This window comes from Mirounga angustirostris, unplaced genomic scaffold, assembly GCF_029215605.1.
Source record: "Mirounga angustirostris isolate CCGP_5_RB_7025 unplaced genomic scaffold, mMirAng1.0.hap1 SCAF_11, whole genome shotgun sequence".
Classification (NCBI taxonomy): domain Eukaryota; kingdom Metazoa; phylum Chordata; class Mammalia; order Carnivora; family Phocidae; genus Mirounga; species Mirounga angustirostris.
The window spans coordinates 9,309,662-9,331,391 of record NW_026991719.1 but is presented as its reverse complement, the minus strand read 5'-3'; the positions used below and the strand labels follow the sequence as shown (position 1 = coordinate 9,331,391).

Sequence of the window (21,730 nt, the reverse complement as noted above, 5' to 3'; positions counted from 1 at the left end):
CATGATCCTGGGGTCCTGCGATCGAGCCCCACATCAGGCTCCCAGCTCAGAGGGGAGGCTGCTTCTCCCTCTCCCTCTGCAGCTCCCCCTCTCTGTCAAAAAAAGAAATAAAATCTTAAAAAAAAAATAGGGGGAGGAAAAGGAAAGCTGACCAAGAGCAGAGGTAGGTGAATGCTTGCCTTATAGGTATTAATATGAATTGTGAGTATAAAGATAATATTTCAAGTTCAATGTTCAAGGAGATGGCAAGAAGGGCAAAGAAGAGGTTATTCGCTAATTTCAAAAATGCTCGGAGTAGGAAACCAATAGATAATAGCCTGAAATAAAAAATGGTGGGTAGGTGTGTGTGTGGGGAGACCAGGCCATTATATAAAGACATCAGTCTAATGACAACCACCTGACCAAAAACATCTATCTTCCTAATTACGATGAGTCACCCACAAACACACACGCGTGTGTGTAAGAAACACAATGATACGATGTACCGATCAGTAGGACACACAGTCAAGTGAAAAAAGTATGTCTCATTTACCACTCTTTCTAAGAATGGAGACAAATTGGAGTATGTGCTCATATTAAATAATGGAAGAAAGAACCACAATATAAAATAAAAAATAAGTGTTACATATCTGGGACGATATAGGGAGGGGAGCACAGGGACAGAATTTATACTTCCTTGAACATACATTTTGTAGATTTGACTTGGGAATCATGTAAATAGACATAATTATAAAACACAGTTAAATAAAATCCCTAAATATTGCTTTTAAAATGAAATAAAGAACCCAAGTATCTTGTTGGAGGAATGGCTACAGCTACGCATAATTTTAAAACAAAATTAAATCAAGGAGCCATCCTAGCAATTGTAAGTAAGATGAAGTAATTGCACCTGTGAATCCAGTTAGAGGCAGTGTGACAAAGAGAGGAACTGTCCCAAGTGATTTTAAAACAGTATTTTGAACATCCTTGTGAGATATGTCAGGAAGACAAATAGAACTGCAACAAAATGGTCTTAAAATGCATTGGGTAATCAGGTTATTTGTGGTAGTGTTGTTATTCTGAGGCGGGAATATGGGTTGTGTGGGATCAAGCTGAGAAGTCATGATAGGGTCGCCAAGAACAGGGATTTAGTTTGAGAAAAAGGAGATAAAGATGAAAGATAGACAGGGTCATGTCAAAACATTTTGTCCTGAACTTGAATCAGACATATCGATATCAGCTCATGATACATTTCATCTTTAAAAAATGTACACAAATATCATAGTTCTATCCATCTCAACGATCACACTGATGTTCAGATTACCAAACACCATTTCCCACTAGAAGGAATCATGGCTCCTTGGAGCAATGACTGATTCCAGATCTGGAGCAACAAACACAAGCCAAACCTTGAGTATCTTGTCTTATCAGAAAGTCGAGACACTAACACAGACCCTTAGGGTCATGTCATGAGGACTCAATAGCCCACTGGCAACAGGCTCCCATTTACCAAAGATGAGACGAGTTGAGCTTTGACAAGAATAAGAATATCAATGGATTTAAATAATCAAACATACCTAAATCCATGAGTTCATAATAACATTAAAAAAAAAAAGACTGTTTTGGGGAGAAAAGCTGGTGAAACAACTCATTGTGAAAACTGGTTTTGAAAAGTGGTAAATGAAGGGACAGAATCAAATATTTACCCTGCCTTCCATATGAATTGTTCCTCAGGGTAACCAAATTTATTTTCTCAGCTAATGGTTTCCATGCTGGCTGTGGAGCACACTCATAAGTAAGTAAGTAAGTAAATAAATAAATAAATAAATAAATTTATTCAGCTAATAACTGAACAAGAAATAATAGAATTAGAGTATCACTTCACTGCAATCACTAATGAAATGAGAATCTGGCCAAGATTATCAGTAGTTGCTTACATGATACAAAGAAACACAACCAACTATCATCCACCCCTGGAGATTAAAAGCATCCTCCATAAGGAAACAAATCAGACTCATAGAAAATACAGGAAGACAGAGGATCGTGGGACATGACACCCAGGGATACAGTTGGCAATTTCGGGCTCTAGGATTCTCTACAGGACAAATAACTTGTTTTTTTTTTTTTTATAAATATAAGTAAATTGTTTTGGAAGATAATTAAAAAAAGAAATGGAAGGAGAAAGTATAGTTTAGAAGAGTCATGGGGCGCCTGGGTGGCTCAGTCAGTTAACCGTCTGCCTTCAGCTCAGGTCATGATCCCAGGGTCCTGGGATCGAGTCCCACATTGGGCTCCCTGCTCAGCAGGGAGTCGGCTTCTCCCTCTGACCCTCCCCCTGCTCCTGTGCTGGTGCGCTCTCTCAAATAAATAAATAAATAAATAAATAAATAAATAAATAAATAAATAAAATCTTCAAAAAGAAATAAAAATAAAAGAGTCTTAAAAGACATCTGAACAGATCATATTATATGGACTTTATATGGATCTTGATTCAAATACACTGTAACAAGAAATCATTTTCTGAGACCATGGAAGAGATGTGAATACTGTGAATATTTGATTACATTGTATACTATAAGGTATGATAATGCTATATTGGGTTTTTAATTTTTATAAAGAATGCAGATCTCTTAGAGGTACATACTGAATTATTACAGATGAAATGATATGATACGTGGGGTTTGCTTCAATAACATGAAAGAGTAGAGGGGTGTCTTGGGGTATGGATGGCTGACTGGCCACAAGTGGGGACGGTTGAAGCTGGGTGATGGGAATATGGGTTGACTACACTTTTCTCAACACTTATGATCCCTTTCAAGATTTTCCATAATAAAACGTTTCCAAAACAACCTGCAGCCATAAGGGACCAGTAATAATGGTAGTGGTTTCCTTAGCTTGACCAGGATTCAGTCCACTCTTCCAGTAATGGCCACCAGATGTCCTTTGCAGAGCCAACCTCTCCAACTCTTAGACCCTAAAAATCCAGGTAGGGCTGACCCCATCTTCATCACATGACCCAGACCTGCCCCCTCCCCCAGCCCCCAGGGCATAGTCTGCTCCCCAAGGGCCAGTGATTTATTTAGGGGTAGACAGTCACCGTACAGGGCCAGTAAATGCCCTCTCTGGGAAGCTGGTTTAGATTTTTGTGGGAAATGGTGGGCCTTCACCCCCTTGAATTGTTAAGCTGGTGACATGCAAGCCTAGAGGTCTGGTTTGGCCTCACTACTCCTTGGAGAGAGCTCTCCTAAAGAAGCAAACACAGGAAAGTGGGCCGAGGCCAAAGATGGAGGGCAAAGGACTCCTGTCACCGTCGGGTTTCAACACCCGACTCCCCTTGGGCCTGACCAGCTCCACCCTAGATCCATTTGGAGTTCCATCAGCCACTAGGATCCACTTTTTTGCTTAAGCCAGTTTGAATTATGTTCCACTTCTGCCTGGAACAACTCTTACTCATCACAGCTATGCTACTTTTAAGACCTACTGTATATTTGAGAGACCAAGGAAAGGGACTTGATGGAGAAAAGAAAACAAATTACAAAGGAAGGCCACCCTTAAGGGCCTCCCACATATTGTATTACTTCGTAAAATAATGGAAACCGGTACCTCACTGTGTTTAAGACACATACTATATGCAGGAAATTAAAGGGCGAGAAATGTGAGTTTTTAAGAAATTGTCACACTTCTAGAAACTTTCCCCAGACTTCGTAGGTTTTATTATAAATCCCAAGAGAGGTTTCTTTTGTTATTGTGTTTGGTTATTCAGTTTTGAAATTACCAAGCTCCTAGTCACCCAGATATCCTGAAGTGCTCTATGAGAAAGAACATTCCCTGTTATTTCCAGAATTCAAAGTGAGCTGATACTGTTGATTAGGTTCAATGAAGAACAGTCTGTTCCACCTCTAATATCCTTGATTTAACATTAAATATAAATGAAAACACCCTGGGGCAGAGTTTCAGAGCGTGTGATGAAAATTCAGCTCTGACATGCTTCTTGTAAGAACCCAAGAATGCTCAGCCCACAGAGTAATCCCATTTATTAGACACAGAGATGTAGACTATTTTGTGCATAAATATATAAATAGATAGCAGCAAGGAGCTACAAGGAAAAGAAGGATGTCTAATAGTGATAAGTTCTCATATGGGGGGGGAAGTAACAAATCTTCTGTTTTCTGGGTCCTTTATTATTTGATGTAGAATCAGTAACAAATTTTGCCTTGGTTGTTTAAATGGGGAATACAAGAAAGCAAAGATGTTGAAATAGAAATGAAATCTTGTTTAGAATAATAATATATTATACATGCTTCCATCTAAACGCCAAGATCCACAATTTTTTGGGTACTTTTCTGTCTAAACATATGTAACTTACGGAGTAAATGAGTTTATATTTCATCTTTTAGGTTGTAATCAAATGGCTTATTAACTGCTTTTTAATGTCTACTATGTGGTGCCGTATAATTTGGTACTATTAATAAAGACTGATTTATAATATACAGAATATTGATAAGCCAAAATGTTGAAATAAAAGCTGATTTGAAAGATTTTTTGTTTAATTGATTTGACAGAGACAGAACACGCACACGAGCGTGGGCGAGGGGCAGAGGGAGAGGGAGAAGGAGAGGATCTCAAGCAGACTCTCTGCTGAGGGCAGAGCCAATGTGGGGCTTGATCCTACAACCCGGAGATCATGATCTGAGCCGAAACCAAAAGTCGAATGCTCAACCAACTGAGCCTCCCAGGAGCCCCAATTGCTGATTTGATAGACACAAGCTCATATGCTTGCATGTGGAATCAAAAAGCATTTCAGAGTGGACAAACGGCCCTCAAGAAAATCTTCCTTTTCCCTGTGTGTGCATTTTGTCCAACATAAGAAAAAGACTAGGTAGTGAGAATTTTAACTCCAGAACACTAGCTGTCAAAAACATCCTTTAAAAAAATATATTTCTACTTAATGTATTTCTACTCTGAACTCCCGCCCAGTGGCCTGGTGGGAAGCATATTCTCAGTTGTGTCTGGGGAGAGTTCCCTTCTTGCCCAGGTCACTCGAGGGTCCTGGGGACGTTACTCAGCTCTCACCGCTCAGGAAGGGTGCTCTGGTGCTAATCCACACAGCCACCAGAGATGGGTCTGCTCGGTGTTCAAGGGTCCCTCAGACACCAAGGGACAGCATGGAGTAATGGACGGTACATACCGTAGACGGACATGGGACTGACTTCCTGGCTTCATCAAGTATTGCTCAACTGACCTTGAGCAAATCACAGAACTCCGTTAGCACAGCACAGAGCCCAGCAGACACTCAGCATGACCTGAACCCTGTCTTCTTAACTAGAAATGAGTCTAATGACTCCCAGTCACAGAGAAGTGTTAGGATTTGGTGTGTGGGGCCCAGAGGTGGGCTTAAGAAATGGTGGTGGTTCCACGTTTCCTTGTTTGAAAAATTGTGGTTCGAGTGCCTCTTTCAGCGGCTTTGGTTTGCTTGAAGAAACAAGCTAGCAACAGAGAGGCAAAGGAGTACAAAATCTCTCCTTGCATCTTAGTTGTGCAAAGAATCCTTTTCTGCCTGAGATTTACAAGCCAATACATTTTTTATAGATCCTATTTATAATGAAAATTCACGGTCTTACCGTTTAGTTTATGAACATGGGGTCTCTGCTACCACAACCATCTGGACTCCCAGCAGGGAGAGGGTGGCTTTTGATGATTGCTGCCTCCCTGCTCCATGCTCTGGTTGCCTGGGAACAGGGACAGGACTTGCCTCATTACCTCCCCTCTTCTCTTCTCAATCATTTCATGGATATTTTCCCATCTTTGGACATTCCCACTCACTGGGGAACCATTCATCTGCAGGAATTTGAAATGATACCCTCTTGAGAAAAAGGGGAGAGGTGTCTACTCCTGATCATAGCATGCTTAAGATGGCAAGATTTCATAAGTATCATATCCAGTGGCCCTCAATGGGGTGAGAATGTCCCCGATTATTGGGGAGCACCACCGGGGGGTAGTGGATGAGGCGCCAGATGTCAAATGTCCTTCCATTCAAGGACAGACCTGGACAATGAAGCATGGCCGCATACAAAATGCCTATGATCCTCCATCACAAATTTTGGGGCTGTGACATGCCCAACTTGACAGAGCTAGTTGGGAGATGCCTGGGGAAGAACCCTGATCTTCTCTCTCCCACACGCAGGTCGATCTCATGCTCCTGTGTTCGGCATCTTCATGACCAGGGGGCACGGGGAGATTACATAGCACCGATGCCTATTCAGTCAGGAAGGGAGGATGTTTATCTGCCAGTTCACATGTAAGCAATGCATACCATGCATGAATAGGACCATAAAAAAGCCCACGCTGCGTTTTCTTAGAGAAAAGAGAAGTTTAATGTACACTAGAGGTCATTGTAATTATGGGCATAAATATAACTCTGGTTATGCTGGGTATGGGATCTGACAGCGCGGTGAGGCCAAGGGGCAGTTTAATTCCAGAATGGTAACTTGAACCACTTACTAAATACCCCCATTTCAAATCTATGAGCAGAGGGCAATGTGATGTGAAGAGGCTGAGACCGATGAAGTCAGGAAAAGTGAGGCAGACAGAGATAGGACAGTGAGCCGAGCTGGTGAAGGATGCGGATGTTTGGAACATGGGTGTCAAGACTAAAATCAACACATATGCAAAGGCACGAGACAAACCATGGACCTGCTGCTGACACGATGGCTGAAAAGGTTATGAACTTGCTTAGATTTGATTAAAGGAATAATGAGACGAATTGCACGTAATCATGTAAAAGGCAGGTCCATATTAAATTCCCTGGCAGGGGTACTCGTGAAAACATGTATTTCTATTCAGTTTTGTGTTGGGCACTGCACCAGGCACGAAGGCTAGCCTAATGAATAAAAGAGGATCTGTGCCCAAAGTGACTGTGTGCTCCGCAGACCCACTCCCTCCACGGACTGGGCACAAAGCTGGACTGCACGAAGCTTCCAGCGCAGGGAGATTCATCCATGTGGCTGACTTCCTACCAAAGGGAGAGGAGTGGAAGTGCTGTATACCCCCACCCACCTCCTTCCAGGCCTGGCCCAGCCAACTCTTACCTCTCTGCTGTATGACAAGGACAAAGCCGGGCTGCGTGCTGAAGACAGCAGAGTCGCAGAACAGGTAGGGTCTGGGTTGGGCCCCCGGATTCCCCCCACCCCACCCCCCCTACTCTCCCCACCGGAAGGGGAACTGTCCACCAATCAGGAGCACTCATTACTAGTGTCCTAATTCGGGTCCTCGTCACTAAGAAACACAGACTCGTGACAGAGACTGACAAGTTCACAAATACGGATAACCTGGTGTGGTATAGATTATAATAAAGATCTCTGTACATTTCAGTGGATCAAGATCCGGGAGTATTTAAGTTTGGGGGCTGACTGGGGAGGATAAGGGAAGGCAATACAGAAATCTGTGATGTTTATCTGTTTGCTTGTTTCCTTATTTTTTTCGCCATCACTCCACTTTCCAAAAAGGATTTTAGGTGGCCACAGAGTTCATCATATTGGCTTTATTTTTATTATTTTTGCTAGCAAAAAAAGCCCCCAGCACCCTCTGCTTCACTGCTCTGCCTCTCAGGTCCCCTTATCTTCAAAACAGGTCTTGAAGTTTCATTGGTTTAAGTCAGGGGCCAGCAGACAACAGCCTGGGGGCTAAATCTGTCCTTCTCTGTTTCTGTAAACAAAGTTTTAGTGGAACACAGCCACACTCATTTGTTTACATATTATTTATGGCTGTTGTGACAGAGACCATATGGCCCTCAAAGCCTAAAATATGTACAACCTGGTCCTTTGCAGAAAACGCTTGCCGACCCCTGATTTAGGTCATTCCTAACCTAGTATTAACCGCAGCAGGGCACATGCCAAGAGCCCCCCAGATCTGCCCCCACCCCCTTCCCCCTTATGACACGACACTGAAATCCCTCTTGTTCCAGCCACCACCTCATCACCCTGCTGCACACCTGTGTGGATCTGAGTCAAGTTCACTGATCATCACTGCTGGGTTCTAGTGCCCTAGAGGCTACCTTTGCCAACAAACCCTGGGGGCTTTCTGGGCTTTTGCATCATTCCTCAAGTTAAGTTATCTTCATCTTCTAAAAGACTAAATTTCTAAAAAAAAAAAAAAAAAAAGACTCAATTTCTGCTCAGGTTCCTCTCTTTGGTTTTGACTGAGTATCTAGATTGTTCTCCAATCCCCTGCTCTGCAATTTCATGAGCATTAATGACAACATCTGACACAATGACCTGCCTGATTACAAGTCACCAAGTGCTCTCACATACATGATCTCATTCTGGTTTATCTAAGTCTTACAACTGTATAAACTAGATCTCCATTTTATGGCTCAAGAAACAGGATTATGTAAATGAAGTCCACACCCAGGCACAGCAAATCCATTTCGGATGTAGCATTTGCATTCACTTTTTTCTCATTTCTATGCCACATGTCTTTTCATCAGGTAGCACGATAGTATTACTGAAATATTCACCAATGTCCCCCTCTCACCTCCATGCCCTCCCTGCTCATTTCTTGGCTCTGCCTGATCCGCTCTATTCCTCTGCTTGTTTGGTCAGTCAGACCACACACCAATCATCCCCCACCCCCCGGACACGGTCATGACAGAAGTGATAAAATATCTAGGTTCTAGGAACTGAGGGTAAAAAATAAGGCTAGGAAGGACATTCAACAAAGCAGAGAAAAGCTTACTCCTCTCCGGCATGGGGACCGGTCAGAGGATGGGGAGACAGAGTGAATCTTAAGGCACGCAGAAGAGCACCAAATTGGGGGTGCCTGTGAAAGAGCAGGCATCCTCCCCCTCTTTTCAGAAGCTTATCCTCCAGGAAGATTCCATTGGGAACCCCCAAATAGTCTGGTGGAATGAAAGAGTATAATGACCTGTGCCTTCTTTTGTAATGTGACAAGATCCTGGAGGAAATGAGCCCTAGAGAGGAGGGGCAAGTGCACCCAAGATGGCAGACAAGTGGCTGAGGAAGTGCTGATAGCGGTGAACAAGGGATGCCATAGTAGCTCCCTGACAAGGTGAATGACCGCAGGCAGACCAGACGGGCACAAAGGTATCTCGGCAAATTCTAGTAAGATGGAAGATGAGGGCAGAGCGGATCCGCTTCACCTCTCCCAGTGCCTCCTCCTGTTCAAGCAACCCTCCTGATGGAGATGCGGCACTGTGGAAAATGGGACGGACTGACCAAACACTAGGATAGGGACTGGGAATAATGTGGATTATTATACATAATAGATAAATAACGGTACACTTCTGGCTCAGTCAGGAGAGCATGTGACTCCTGATCTCGGGGTTGTGAGTTCAAGCCCTTTGTTGGGCACAGAGCTTACTTAAAAAAGAAAAAAAAAGAGATATGCTTCTTGCACATCCGAGCATGTGGCCTGAGATTCTTGCCCATCCACTGTGTTGGCTGCATAGATAGGTTTGGGTGCTGAGCTCCTGAAACCTACCAAAATCTCTAGGAAATGAGGCTTCTATTTGGTCCTGGGTATGTTCTGACTGCAGGCTCACTGGGATGTGTTTTTTGTTTGTTTGTTTTTGTCTTTTCAGCTACTTCTAGAAAGTGTGTGGAATAACTTATCAATTTGTATTTCTAAAGGATCAACAGAACATGGCACAGGGCCAATAATCATCTTCTACCCTTTTTTCTTCATGTAGAAAAGATGCTAAGACATTCAGTCTTGTCAACCATATGAGATCACTGAAAATAGGCCCTAGTTGAAAATTTTTTCCCTATTCTTCAATCTTCGACATCCATTTGCCAGACATGAGTTGCATAAAAGAATGTACAGTAATTTAGGAGAGATCTAGTGAGAGACTAGGAGATGCTCGTCAACAAAATGTAAGGGAAGTTGTAATAATCTGGATGAAACCATTTTTCTTATTAATTTTCATTGTAACCTTTATGAACTATAGACTCAAATCACTTTTTCTACTTTGTCCTTATTAGAAGGTTTTCCCACACATTCCATTTTCTAGAATCGCTGACCTCTCTCTCCCCAGGCTCTGTAATTTGCAAATGTCAGAAAACGTGTACACTGCAAGTGTGTATTAGGTGAGTCTACAGTGTGTCGTGTCAGCATACCAAGGGGCTGTTCTTTTCTGTTTTCACTGAAATTGCTTGCCGGTCTTAACTCTAATAAGGCCTTATCATATCATACATCATCATGCATATTTTATATGCCTGATGCTCGGTGGATGTTCTCTGCTTTGTTATTTTACTAAGCAGCATTGTGATGCATCTAAACCCAGCTGAAATTAGATGGGAAGGTGACCCTCCTAATAGATTCTTTTGCAGACACAGTGCCCCTGGAACATGATCTGATTTGACTTTCCATTATAATTCGGGTGAGGAGAGACTGATAAAAAGACAGAGGGGCTGAGATCTAATTTTTAGATGGGTCCCTTCTAAATGGTTTCTCTTGCTCTTGCCTAGCTCCCACCGACGGCAACAAGCAGGTACTCCTGGGCACTTCCTGCTAAAATCAAAGCAAATGCTTGGCAAACCTGGGATAGGAGACAGGCTCTGTGCATATAATTCAAAAATGGAGGTGCTCAGACCCACGATCTAGAGGCCAAATCCAGCTCCGTTGTTTGATGAGCCCACCAAGTGAAGACTTGATAACTAGGCTTGGTCCCCTTTGAACCAACAGGCCCCGGTAATTCCTACTGGCTTATTCCACCCCCACTGCGTGCCTCCCTACTTGCCCTGAGCAACTGCTTTAACTTCTTTAAGCCCCCTTTTCCATTCTGTAATGGGGGTACAATAAACAATACTTGCTCATAGGGCTGTTGTAAGAAATACACATGATGAGCAGGTTAAGAGCGGTCACTAAGGAGGCAGAATGGGTCTCACCATGCCACTTACTAGCTCGGGGATCTTGGGCACATTCCTTAACCTTTCTGCACTTCAGGTTCCCCACCTGTAAATTAGAGGTCACCACTGTACCCACGAATCATTGTGAGGACTGAATGAGTTAATATACTAAATGTACACGGGACAGGGTATAGTAAGTGCTGTATAAGTGTTATCTGGCCTTAATACTAAGGGATGAAAAACCGGGATTGGCATCCAGGGGGGTCGAGAAACATTCTGACGCTATATGCAAAACTGTGTGTGCCTGTGGATTCTTCTGGGTGGAGGTGTAGGTCCACGCTCTTCCTCCAATTCTCAGGTGGATCTTGAATCCCAAAAGAAATATGCCTCCAGTCTAACCCAAGCCAGGAGTTTTGCTGCTGCCTTAAAGGGGTGACTGCGGGAGGGCAAGACCAAATTTCGACGTCGTGGTTTAGGACGGCCATACGGGCAATGGATATTTCTCTATCAGCAGGTTGGAAAGTAAGTGTCCATCAGGAGGGGCTGGGGTTTCCGGGGACGAAGGAAAGATGTATTTGACAACCCTCTCTCCAGCCATGAACCTGCCCTTCCACTCAGGGTCCACAGCTACCCATTGCCACTTCATTACATTCCTGCACATCCCCATCCATCCTCATCAAACATTCCTCCCAAACACTACCCTCCGCTGCAGCCTTGCAACACTCATAAATACAGTGCAATTAGCTGGAAGTCTCCTCCCTAAGTGCAAGAATCATGTCTTTGGTATTTATGCATGGCCAGTACCCTACCCGTCATCTGCTACCTAGTTAATGCTCAATAATTGTTTGTTGAAGTCAAACGAATTCAAGTGGGTTGGCTAGCCTTGAGGGATGGGGCATGATTCATGATGTCTATGAGCAATTATACTCCATAGTTTTCAAAAATAAAATTTTGGAAACTGTTTCAAGTTAATTTGTCTAATTATGAAAAGCCAAGGGAAATTATCCGCGGGTACTTCTAAAGAAGAAAGATACGGTAATTTGCAAAGGGCACGAATTCTGCAGAGATTTTGCTCCTCAGCCACTATAAAGTATGAGAGAGTTAAGAACTTAGAAAACTGTGAAATGAACAGATCGCATCTAATTTCAGTGCAGCAATTATAGCTCTTTCTGAGGATACATGAAAAAACCCAAATGTGGTTACTATAGTAGTAAATTGGTCTCCAAGAAACTCCTTCATTTTCTCTAGAAAAATAAATAATTTTCTATCACAGAGCAACCAAATGATAAGAAAAATAACCCACAAAGAGAAACACAAATGTATCTGGAAAGAAAAAAAAAAAAAAGATCTGCAAGCAAATGCCATGGTGGGAGAAAAAAGAACAAAACAAGACTAAACCATTTAGGCGAGTGAATGGATGCCAATTTTTAAAGAGTGAATTTTACAAGGTTATTAAAATGATGAGTGTTTTCCCAAATTCCTTAGTAGCAAAGAAAATGGGATATTTTATTAAACAGAAAGGGAATTTATCTTGTGTAAGATACAGACATTAAAACACATATCGGCTGAGAAGCCCAGAGATGATGTTACGCGAGCTACATTTTTAGGTTAGTACACATATGGCAGACAGATGACTAAGCTGATGGGAAGGCACGGGAAGATTTTCTAATACTTGAACTTCTTCATTAGTGAGAAATGCATTATTTCCAAATTCCGGTGTAGTGAGTTGGAAGGTACCAGCCACAATAGGAACTCCACGACTGACTGCATTTCATCTCTGCGAACTGCACCGTGTTACTGGATGAGGCTTTCTTTGGTTAAAAAAAGAAAGCACCGGGCGCCTGGGTGGCTCAGTTGGTTAGGCAACTGCCTTCGGCTCAGGTCATGATCCTGGAGTCCCGGGATCGAGTCCCGCATCGGGCTTCCTGCTCGGCAGGGAGTCTGCTTCTCCCTCTGACCCTCCCCTCTCTCCTGTGCTCTCTCTCATTCTCTCTCTCTCAAATAAATAAATAAAATCTTAAAAAAAAGATAAAAATAAAAAATAAATAAAAAAAGAAAGCACCTTGTTACTTTTATACAGATAAATGGATTGCACGGAGATTAAAGGGAGCAGCCTTGAGGATTGTGGGGCATGTTCACCATCTCAGTGGCATCCAGGGCCAATGTGCTTTTCTCACTAGCAACATCCCTTCGAATCTGACAAAATTCCCCCAAGGGTTCGATGTGGGGTCTTGTCTGTCTCGAGGAGGTTCAACTTGAAGAGGCATCACTAGTCATGGTGGCGAGGACTGTCGGCTCCCTGAGGGCTGGGCGCTGTCTCATCCCTCCCTGTGTCTGGTGCCTTTGCTCTGTGTCCCGTATACACAGTGGCTGCCTGATAAACAAGGGTTTCCTGAGAGGTGGACCCCTTAGCTGACACTCACACTTGCAGAACGTTGAGCTGAAGGAGGGGCTGGGGGAAACCACGCAAATCGGTAGGTTTCACAGAGTGCTCCTCAGAGTCCACCCACTCACTCAACACATTGTCACCGAGCACTTCCTATGCACCCGGCTTTGGAGCAGGTCATGGGGACACGGAAGGGGACAACACAGACAAGGTCTCTTTTCTCATGGGACTCAGGATCCAGGTCAGCCAATTCCACCCCACCCAGCTACATTCCGGATTTAAACTGTGTCCTTGTCACATATCAGAGACAGCAGCGAAGAGACTCAGGCCACATTCTAAAGTGAGCTGCAAACAAGTGGGACCCCCCAGAACTTTCCGGGAAGAGGCACAATGTGATCTGCTACTGCCAGCCAGCACCTCCTCCCCCTCTTTCCTCCTCCAGTCCACATAAGGAGCCGAAAGAGGGAACTTCAACATTGTCAGAAGGGCCGAGATCCAGGGAGAGGTGACTTCCTGTCCTCTGTGATGGGGTCAAGCACACGACCTGAAGGGTAGCTGGTCTTGCTGGTGCCAGGCCCCTGTGCATGGCACTGGGCAGTGGGGTGGCTCCTCAGAATGCCCTCCTTTCCTGCCTCCAGAGAATTTATGGGACAGCTGGCTTGTAGGGACTGATGATACCAAGGGAGTCGCCAGCCAGGGCCAGTCGGGGAGCAGCCACCGCTGGCCAAGAGGGGGCTCTAACTGCAGGTGGTTTGGCAAGATGACCTCGGCTCTCTCCTATTGCCCTGCGACCTCTGACCCCGGGGGTTGGCCTCCACAGGTGAACGGGAGTTTTATGCACCCGAAGGATTTCATGATGTTTAAAAAGCACACACGCTTTCCATGTCAAATGCCACAACCTCTTGATCAAGAATGCGGGCATGTTGCAGCAATCACCAACTAAAATGCCATTACTCCTACAAGAGGGGTTGACAAACTTCTCCTCTCAAGGGCCAGATGGGTGTCAGTCACAAGTAGTCAGCTCTGCTACTGGAGGGAGAAAACACTCTGAGACGACACAGAAATGGCTGCGTGTGACCACTGGCACGGTATTTATGGACTCTGGACCCTGAATTTCACATGGATTGCATGTGTCACAAAATATTCTTCTTTTATTTTTTCCCCCAGCCATTTAAAAATGGCACAGACCATTCTTAGCTCATGGGCTGTGCAGAAGCAGGCGGAAGGCTGGATGTGGACTGCGAGCTGTCGCTCATTTAGTCAACTCATCTTTGCTGCACCCTGTTACACAGAATGTTCTCCAGAGACTTTGTTCAAGGTGAGGTCATTTTCTTCCAAATGCATTAAATGCAGAAGGAAAAGATTTTCTGGAAAAGCTCTCTCAAGATGCCCCAGTAGGGTTGCTGGGAAATGATGGCACTTTCAGACCCAGCACACCCAAACACAGATATCTTCGTTCTTCTACCATCTTCCGGGGACACAGATCGACAGAACTGATTGCAGAGGGGGTGTGCCCAGGGGAGAAAAAAAGAAGCGTGTGGCCTGCCATCAGGCCTGAACAAGGCACTCCAGGACGCAGGCCTACATAAGGCTTAGAGCCTGCCTGGATGACGTCCGTCCCTGCTGACAACCACAAGCATCTCAAGAGAGAAGTGGCTCGAAATGGTAACGTTGCAGCTCCCTCCCCGGGGCTTGACAATACAGAGTCACCCCTGATTCTTGCATTCCTGGCCCCCAGGAAAATGGGAGGTGTCACCAGGTCTCACTCCTGATGCAGGGTGAGTCTGACACGAACCTCAGTGCCCGCTCACGAGGAAGAACCCTTGGGAGATGTGGACGCCCCATGGGGACTTGGCCAGCCATTTGCAAAGGCTCCATGCTATTGGGCCTACACTGAAAAGTGGCCAACCCTTCTGGAACTGAGAGGTTTCCCAGGATGTGGGCCTTGCTGGGCTCAAACTGGAAATGTTGCTCACCCTAAAAGTGAGCCTCCTCTATTTCTATTTCTCTGTCTTCTTACCCCTCTCCCAGTCCTTCCAAGGAAGCAGGACCCTCCAGTGTTTCTTTGTGAAGCAGAAGCTGAACAAAGCTTGGGAAAGAAACTTTCTCTGGAAAACCCCTGAAACGCTCCACTTAATGCCTTTTCAAAGTGCAGATGTACTTTTTGTAATGAAAGAACATAAATGTTAGAAGATCCCCTTCTCAGTTTAAAATGTTCTGATAGCTTTAGCTTCTGCTTCAGTCTTGCTTGAAAAAAAAAAAAATCACTTTATAAAAGACAAGTGTCACACACTCATTATCCCTTAACATCCCCGGAGCACAAGTGGATCTGCTCATACAATAGACACAGCTTCATTTCCAACTTCTAACGACCCCTTTTTGCCCTAAGTACACTGTGGGAGAGGAACTCCAGTGAGCTTCAACAATCTCCTGAATAATACTTTAACATCACATAAAACAGATTTTCTGGTGCTCCACTAAGAATCTCACACAACAAATTATTTACATCTACGATCAAGCTAAGCCAATAAACCAAAAGCACATTTTTAAACTGTCATAGCTTTGACCTAATTATCCTTTTGCTTTGGTTGATGCTTTCACAAGTCAGTAATGAATCACTCAGTCAAGCATGAAAAATCAGTGAACTCTCTGTTTGCATATCCATGGGATTATATAAAATTACTCATCGCTTGTACAGAATTCAGGTATTGCATTTTGATCTCCTCGATTAGGCAATATCAATGTGTCAGTAATTCTGGAAGGGGAAAACAATGCAACCTTTGGATATAGCAATGGAAGTAGGAGCCAAAGAGCGTTCCAGCCGAAGCATATGCACCTTGGCTGTTAACACAGAATGGGCGACTGGGTGTTTCGTGCTTAGGGGGCACGCGTTTTTACGTCAGAGGTCGGTGTTGCCGGCACCGTCGAGGTGAATGCGTGGGCTCGTGTTACTGCCCTACACTGGCTCACAGGAAGCCCTTCCTTCATGGGACGAGGTCTGCAACCTGTGTATCAGCCCTCGCAGCAGAATGGGGCCCAGGGGAGTGAGTCACGCACCTGACCAGGTCGATGACCCGCTCCCTTGGCGCAGCGCTGACTGGCTCATCGTTAATCATTACGATCTGATCTCCCGGGATCAGCTTGCCTTCGGAGGGGCCACCTGGAGACAAAGGAGAGCGAAGCGCAGGTGAGAAGACCATGGCCAATCCATCCGTGTCCTCCTCGCCCCATCACCATTCATTGTAAGCACCTGGCGCTGTCTGCCAAAACCCCCACCTTGCTGGCACATTAGAAAGACTTGGGGAGGGGTGCCTGGCCGGTTTGGTCGGTAGAGCACAGGAATCTTGATCTTGGGGTCATGAGTTCAAGCCCCATGTTGAAAGTAGAGCTTAATAAAAAAAAAAAGAGAGAGAGAGAGAGAGAAAGAACGAACTGGGGAGCTCTGGATAAACTCCAGAGGCCCAGGCTACACCCTGGCCAATTAAATCAGAATCTTTGGAGGTGGGAATCAGGCATCGGCATTTCTCTAGAACTTCCCCGGCAGGCTTGAGACACAGCAGCCTAGGAGAGCTCACACTTTAATGGACACACGCAACCCTGGGGGCCTTGTTACCCTGTAGACCGATTCAGTAGATTTGGAGGAGCAACGGGTGAGGTAACGCACTTCTCACCAGCTCCCAGGGGCTCCGTACGCTGCTGGTCAACTGAATATACTTTGAGTATGGAAGCCCCCAAAAGAAGGGTATTGCCCCAAAGGGATGGCCAACCAGCTGTGTAGACGGCCTGCAGCCAAAGCTGCCATCACCTGGGCACACCTGTATTTGAACAAAGTTGCATTTACTTGGCATAACTAGGGAGGCCACATACTATGGGGAACCGTGAGGCAGCAAGCACATCAGAGGAAGGACTGACACGATGGGGCCTATGTTATGTGCTTCCGGGGAGGGGTCAAGATGTGGGGGCATCTTCCTCATTCTTGTCTAAAAGGTGGGGGCAAGGAAGGAGAGCGAAAGCTGGGATTGTTCAGGAAGCAACAGACAGTCATATCAGCTGGGGGATGAGGCTGTTTGGTCATTTCTGTGGCTGGGACTGTGGCAGGGACCAAGCCTGGGTGTGTGTGCCCGTGCTCACACGAGATGACAGAGGACTCTTGTGTTTGTCTCAGTCCACCATAGTCTTTTCCATTGGTTTTTGCAAGGAGGTAAGGAGCTAATATTTGTTGAGCATTTATTATGTACCAGGCAAGGGGCTAGCTGCCTTGCCTAGAATCCCACTGACCCTTAAAACCCCTTCCATATAATGAGATCCCCCAGGCTCACACAGGTCCAAGAATTGAATTAAAGGGTAGAACCGGGTCGCAGCATAGGTCTGTGGACTCTGCCAAGTTCAGGGTGACCGGCATCTCTTTTGAACTTGCTCCTATAATTTAAAAACCGGTCACTGCCAGGTCTCCCAACACATAAACTTAAAGCCACAACTGCATGAAGCATACATCGGCATTAAATTAAACCTGTAAGTAAATATTTCAACCATCTCCATGTCTAATGTAATTACCTCCCAAATACTGATTAGGGTACGATAATTTTCATTTTATTTCCAGGTCTGTCACTGGGTCATAGGTGCAGCTGAAACATGATCTTTCAAATATTATTGCGATTACTTTATTTAGTAATTGAAATGAACACTTCACAGCCAGGATGAGATCTCGAAGTAATTCAGATGCTTCCCACCCACCCACCCTCCCACCCAGACACTTGGCATGTGTGTCACTGAAGCTGGAGCATAAAGGAATCTTCTTTCTGGGTAGTAAAAAAGTAGGGAAAACCTTAATATTTCTTCATATCAGTGATAAAAAAATATTCATTTCAAGATGTGGGAACTGAGATACAGTGTTTGCACACATAAGAAATTCTGAAAATCACTTCAGAGAGTTTATATAACCATTGGATTATCTGCAAACACTCACTCAAATTCAGTCCAACAAATGGTTAGAAATCAGATGCTGATCAAATACTGAAAAACGTTTGCACGAATTGGCTGATGGATGTTAACTACTTTCTTGGGAAAACCACTTGCAGATTAATAGGCCATACTTTTACATCTGACCCATGCTTTTTGACCAAATGGAAATATTCTTGTTTAATCAAGCAACTTAAACCCAGAATTTCAGAAGGAAGCAAGACATAGTTCTTTCCAAAATACGAAGCCGAGGCACTCTTCAGAGAATTGTCTCGCGCCCCGTACTCTGAAGGCTGGGGTGTCTAGTACAGAAAATCTGGTCAGGCCACAGAAACCATCTGAGACCTCAGCAGAGTCATTTTTATGAAAGACACCGTTTATTGGATCAGTATTTTCACACCTAAAAATGACTGGAAACGGTACTCTTTGACCTGTCTCACATTTGTCCCCTGTTCTCAAAATCGTCGAAGATTAGGTGTTACTGTCTGACTAAGGAGAGTCCAGGGCAAAGAAGGGAAGAGGTTGAAGGAACGATGAGGCAATACAAGAAAATCTACAACAACACTCAGATCTCCCGTCAGCTCTGGGAAGGACTCCTCTTTAAGAGAATCTCAGAACCAGAGACGTTATAGCGTCCCTCTATCAGAAAGCGGCATGCTCAATGTCACCCCACTCAGGAAAAGATGTGTGCACACACACCTATCATACATTATATAGCTCATACATACGACACATAGCATATGCACCCGCATGCATGGACTTGTCTCTTCTATGTACACATTAATAATGGTTCGCTCTGGGTGGTCGCAGCTCAGGCGATTCTGTGTTTTTTTTAGCTTTCTCCTCTGTACGATCTATGTTGTATGTTTTTTTACAACGCATATGTATTATTTTGTTATCATAGCAGGCGACAAATCTCTTTCATTTTAGGAATACAATTCTCAGTAGTGTCAAGCTCAACAATCCCACACAGAGAACTGAGGTCGGACCTACAGCTAATAAAATAAAAAGCTGGGCAAACAGGAAGAAGTTGTGTGGTGAGTCAGTGGTGGGAGAGAAAAGGAAGCCGATTCTTCCCTGCGCGAGTCTGTAAGGTGGTTGACTGTGTTCACAGGGCTTACCCCGGGCCATATGATGTCAAAATAATGAAAAATGCAATCAACTTTTGAAATCTTTACTACTCACTGGATGCCTTTTATTCTCCTTAACCGGCAGACTCAGCAGCCCAGCTATTTTAGAGTTTAGTAATAATAACAATAAATATTTCTGGAATGAGAAGCAGGTAAAGCTGGTGCTCTTTTATTTATTTATCTTTTTGAGTTTTTAAAATTTTAATACAGTTCAAATCAGTGTACCAGCTTCATTTCAGCTCCTTCACCGCCAAACCTGGGGGCAGAGACTACGTCACTCTGGTGCCTTCTCTTTGTCTGGGATGGCCAAGATATAAGCACAGCCTAATAGGGGGGCAGAGGTGAGGTCCAAAGCCATCAAACCTGGGCAGTCAGCTGCCAGAGGCTGTGCCCCTTACCACAGGACTATTCTCAGCCCTGCTCCTGACTTGCCAAATCCTGAGGAGGAAGAGTATGGAAGGCAAGTTCCTTTTGTGCGAAAATAAATCCAATACAAGTCCATTAAAATAAGCTCATAAGTACACATCATGAAGAAAGAAATCATTAAAAGAGCCTTGTTTCTGGAAAGGCCAGGGCAGCGCACTTCAGGCAATTGCACCCTAGAGCATTACGTTCAACCGTGTTGATGGTCGACCATCTGTATAGTCTAATGAGAAAGACTGAGGCAGAGGACATTAATCATCTGCTCATACTGTCGAATTTAAGGGATTTGCCCCATCGTCGATCAGTCAGCCATTACTGTATGACGAACTACCCTCCAATTCAGTAGGCTGACGGTCACTTCTTCTCAGGCCTGTGGGCCTTTCGGATGAGCACAGACCGGCTGACCTAGGCTAGGCTCTTCCCACGGCAGAGCAGGCTGTATTTATCTCTAGATGGCAGGCTGGTAGCACCCTGTGTTTATTTGGGGGCTCAGGCTGAAAAAGTAACAGCCACCTGAGGGAAACTCTCTTGTCACTTAAACCCAATAAAGAAGGTCAACTGTACAAAGACTTGTCGAGGCTCTGAGTGTCATCTCTGCTAATATGCCGCTGGCCAAAGTCAGTGACCTGGTCCAGCTCAACGTCAGCGGGGTAGACAACTATATTCTGCGGCCAGTGGGGAAAGAAGAGTGCATCTTCAAAAAAAGAATCCAAGCGCTCGGACAACTAAAATCCTTCTGTGACTTCAGTGCCCCTTTCTGCTGCTGTTCACTAAGGGGTTTTATCGTGAACTTACTGAAATAAAGTGCAGTGCCTGCCTCTTTTGATGTACATTCATACTTTAAGAAGTAGGTCATTTCCATGGTTACAAATGAAAGATCAGTGTTTTCCTAAGTCAAATGATATGATGCATTCGGCAGCTAAAACCCAGTTTGCAGAGCCCTTTGTGTCCCTCTGGTGGTCTGACTCTATCCAGATGTTGGAAAAACTCAGCGAGTCTCCACGGCCTGATGCGGAGCCGTATGAAACTTCTGGGACTAAGCGACAGTCGCTGGGGCAGGGTGTGGCGGGTGACCCCAGGAGACCGGGAGGGGGCCGGATGCTTACCTGGTGTTACGGAGCGAACGACTACTGGCTTTTCACTGCCGGCCACGAAACCAAACCCTAGCACAGGGTCCCTCCTCATCTCCACCCTCCGAGGGGCTGGAGGGAGGATTTGGCAGCTCTCCAACCGAGGGTCGTCGAATGGGATGCCCTGTGTCATGTGACTGTGGGAAAAGCACACACAAAGGAAAAGAGGCGTTAGTGTAAGCATTTGGCAATGGCTTGGCAATCACATTCTCCCTCTTGTTTCCAAACTTTCGATTCCCTGCTTGGGAGAGCTTGGGGAAGATGTGGGAAGGCACGCAGGCATGCTACTTGCGTGCCCTCCTGAATTCCTTGAAAACACCAGACCCACTTCTGCTCTAGGCCTTTGCACTGGCTGTTCCCCAAAGCTGGCATGCTGATCCCGCAGCTATGCGCGTGGCTCCCCCTCCCTGCTCTCCAGTCTCTCCGCTCAGGTGTGACCCTCTGGCCACATACACTGCAAGCCTGCTCCCCCACACCCACATCCCCTTTACCCTCCTCTACTTTGTTACTTGTAGCGCTAATCACTTGATAACGACCTATAGAATACACTTCTTGTTATTGTTTTGCTCGCCACACCAGAATGTAAGCTCCATGAGGGCAAGGGACTTCGTTTCATCCGCTGATTCCCAGCTGCCTAGAACAGTACCTGTCGCACAGCGGATTTGCAATCAGTAAGTGAATAAATAAGTAGAGAAAGAGAGAATTCTTGGTTGAGCACTATCAATTTATAACCGATATGCCGAGAAAGAGCCTCAGAAGATTACTGATATTCAGTAAGTAGGATCTATGGCTTCTGGCTCCCGAGAAATTGAAGTGATGGGAATCATATTGGTGGTGGTAGGTTATCCTGGTGTCAAA

The 21,730-nt window shown here is 44.9% G+C and overlaps 1 protein-coding gene across 1 annotated transcript in view; it reads right to left on the bottom strand.

The window, feature by feature from the left end:
- Nucleotides 1–21,730, bottom strand: part of FRMPD4 (FERM and PDZ domain containing 4) — a 198,292-nt gene that overhangs the window by 70,993 nt on the left and 105,569 nt on the right. Inside the window, exons 3-4 of the mRNA XM_064573738.1 lie at nt 20,849–21,009; nt 16,288–16,390 (exon numbers count right to left, since the gene is read on the bottom strand). Coding sequence (XP_064429808.1) covers nt 16,288–16,390; nt 20,849–21,009 — 264 coding nt within the window. The remainder of the gene's footprint in view (nt 1–16,287; nt 16,391–20,848; nt 21,010–21,730) is intronic.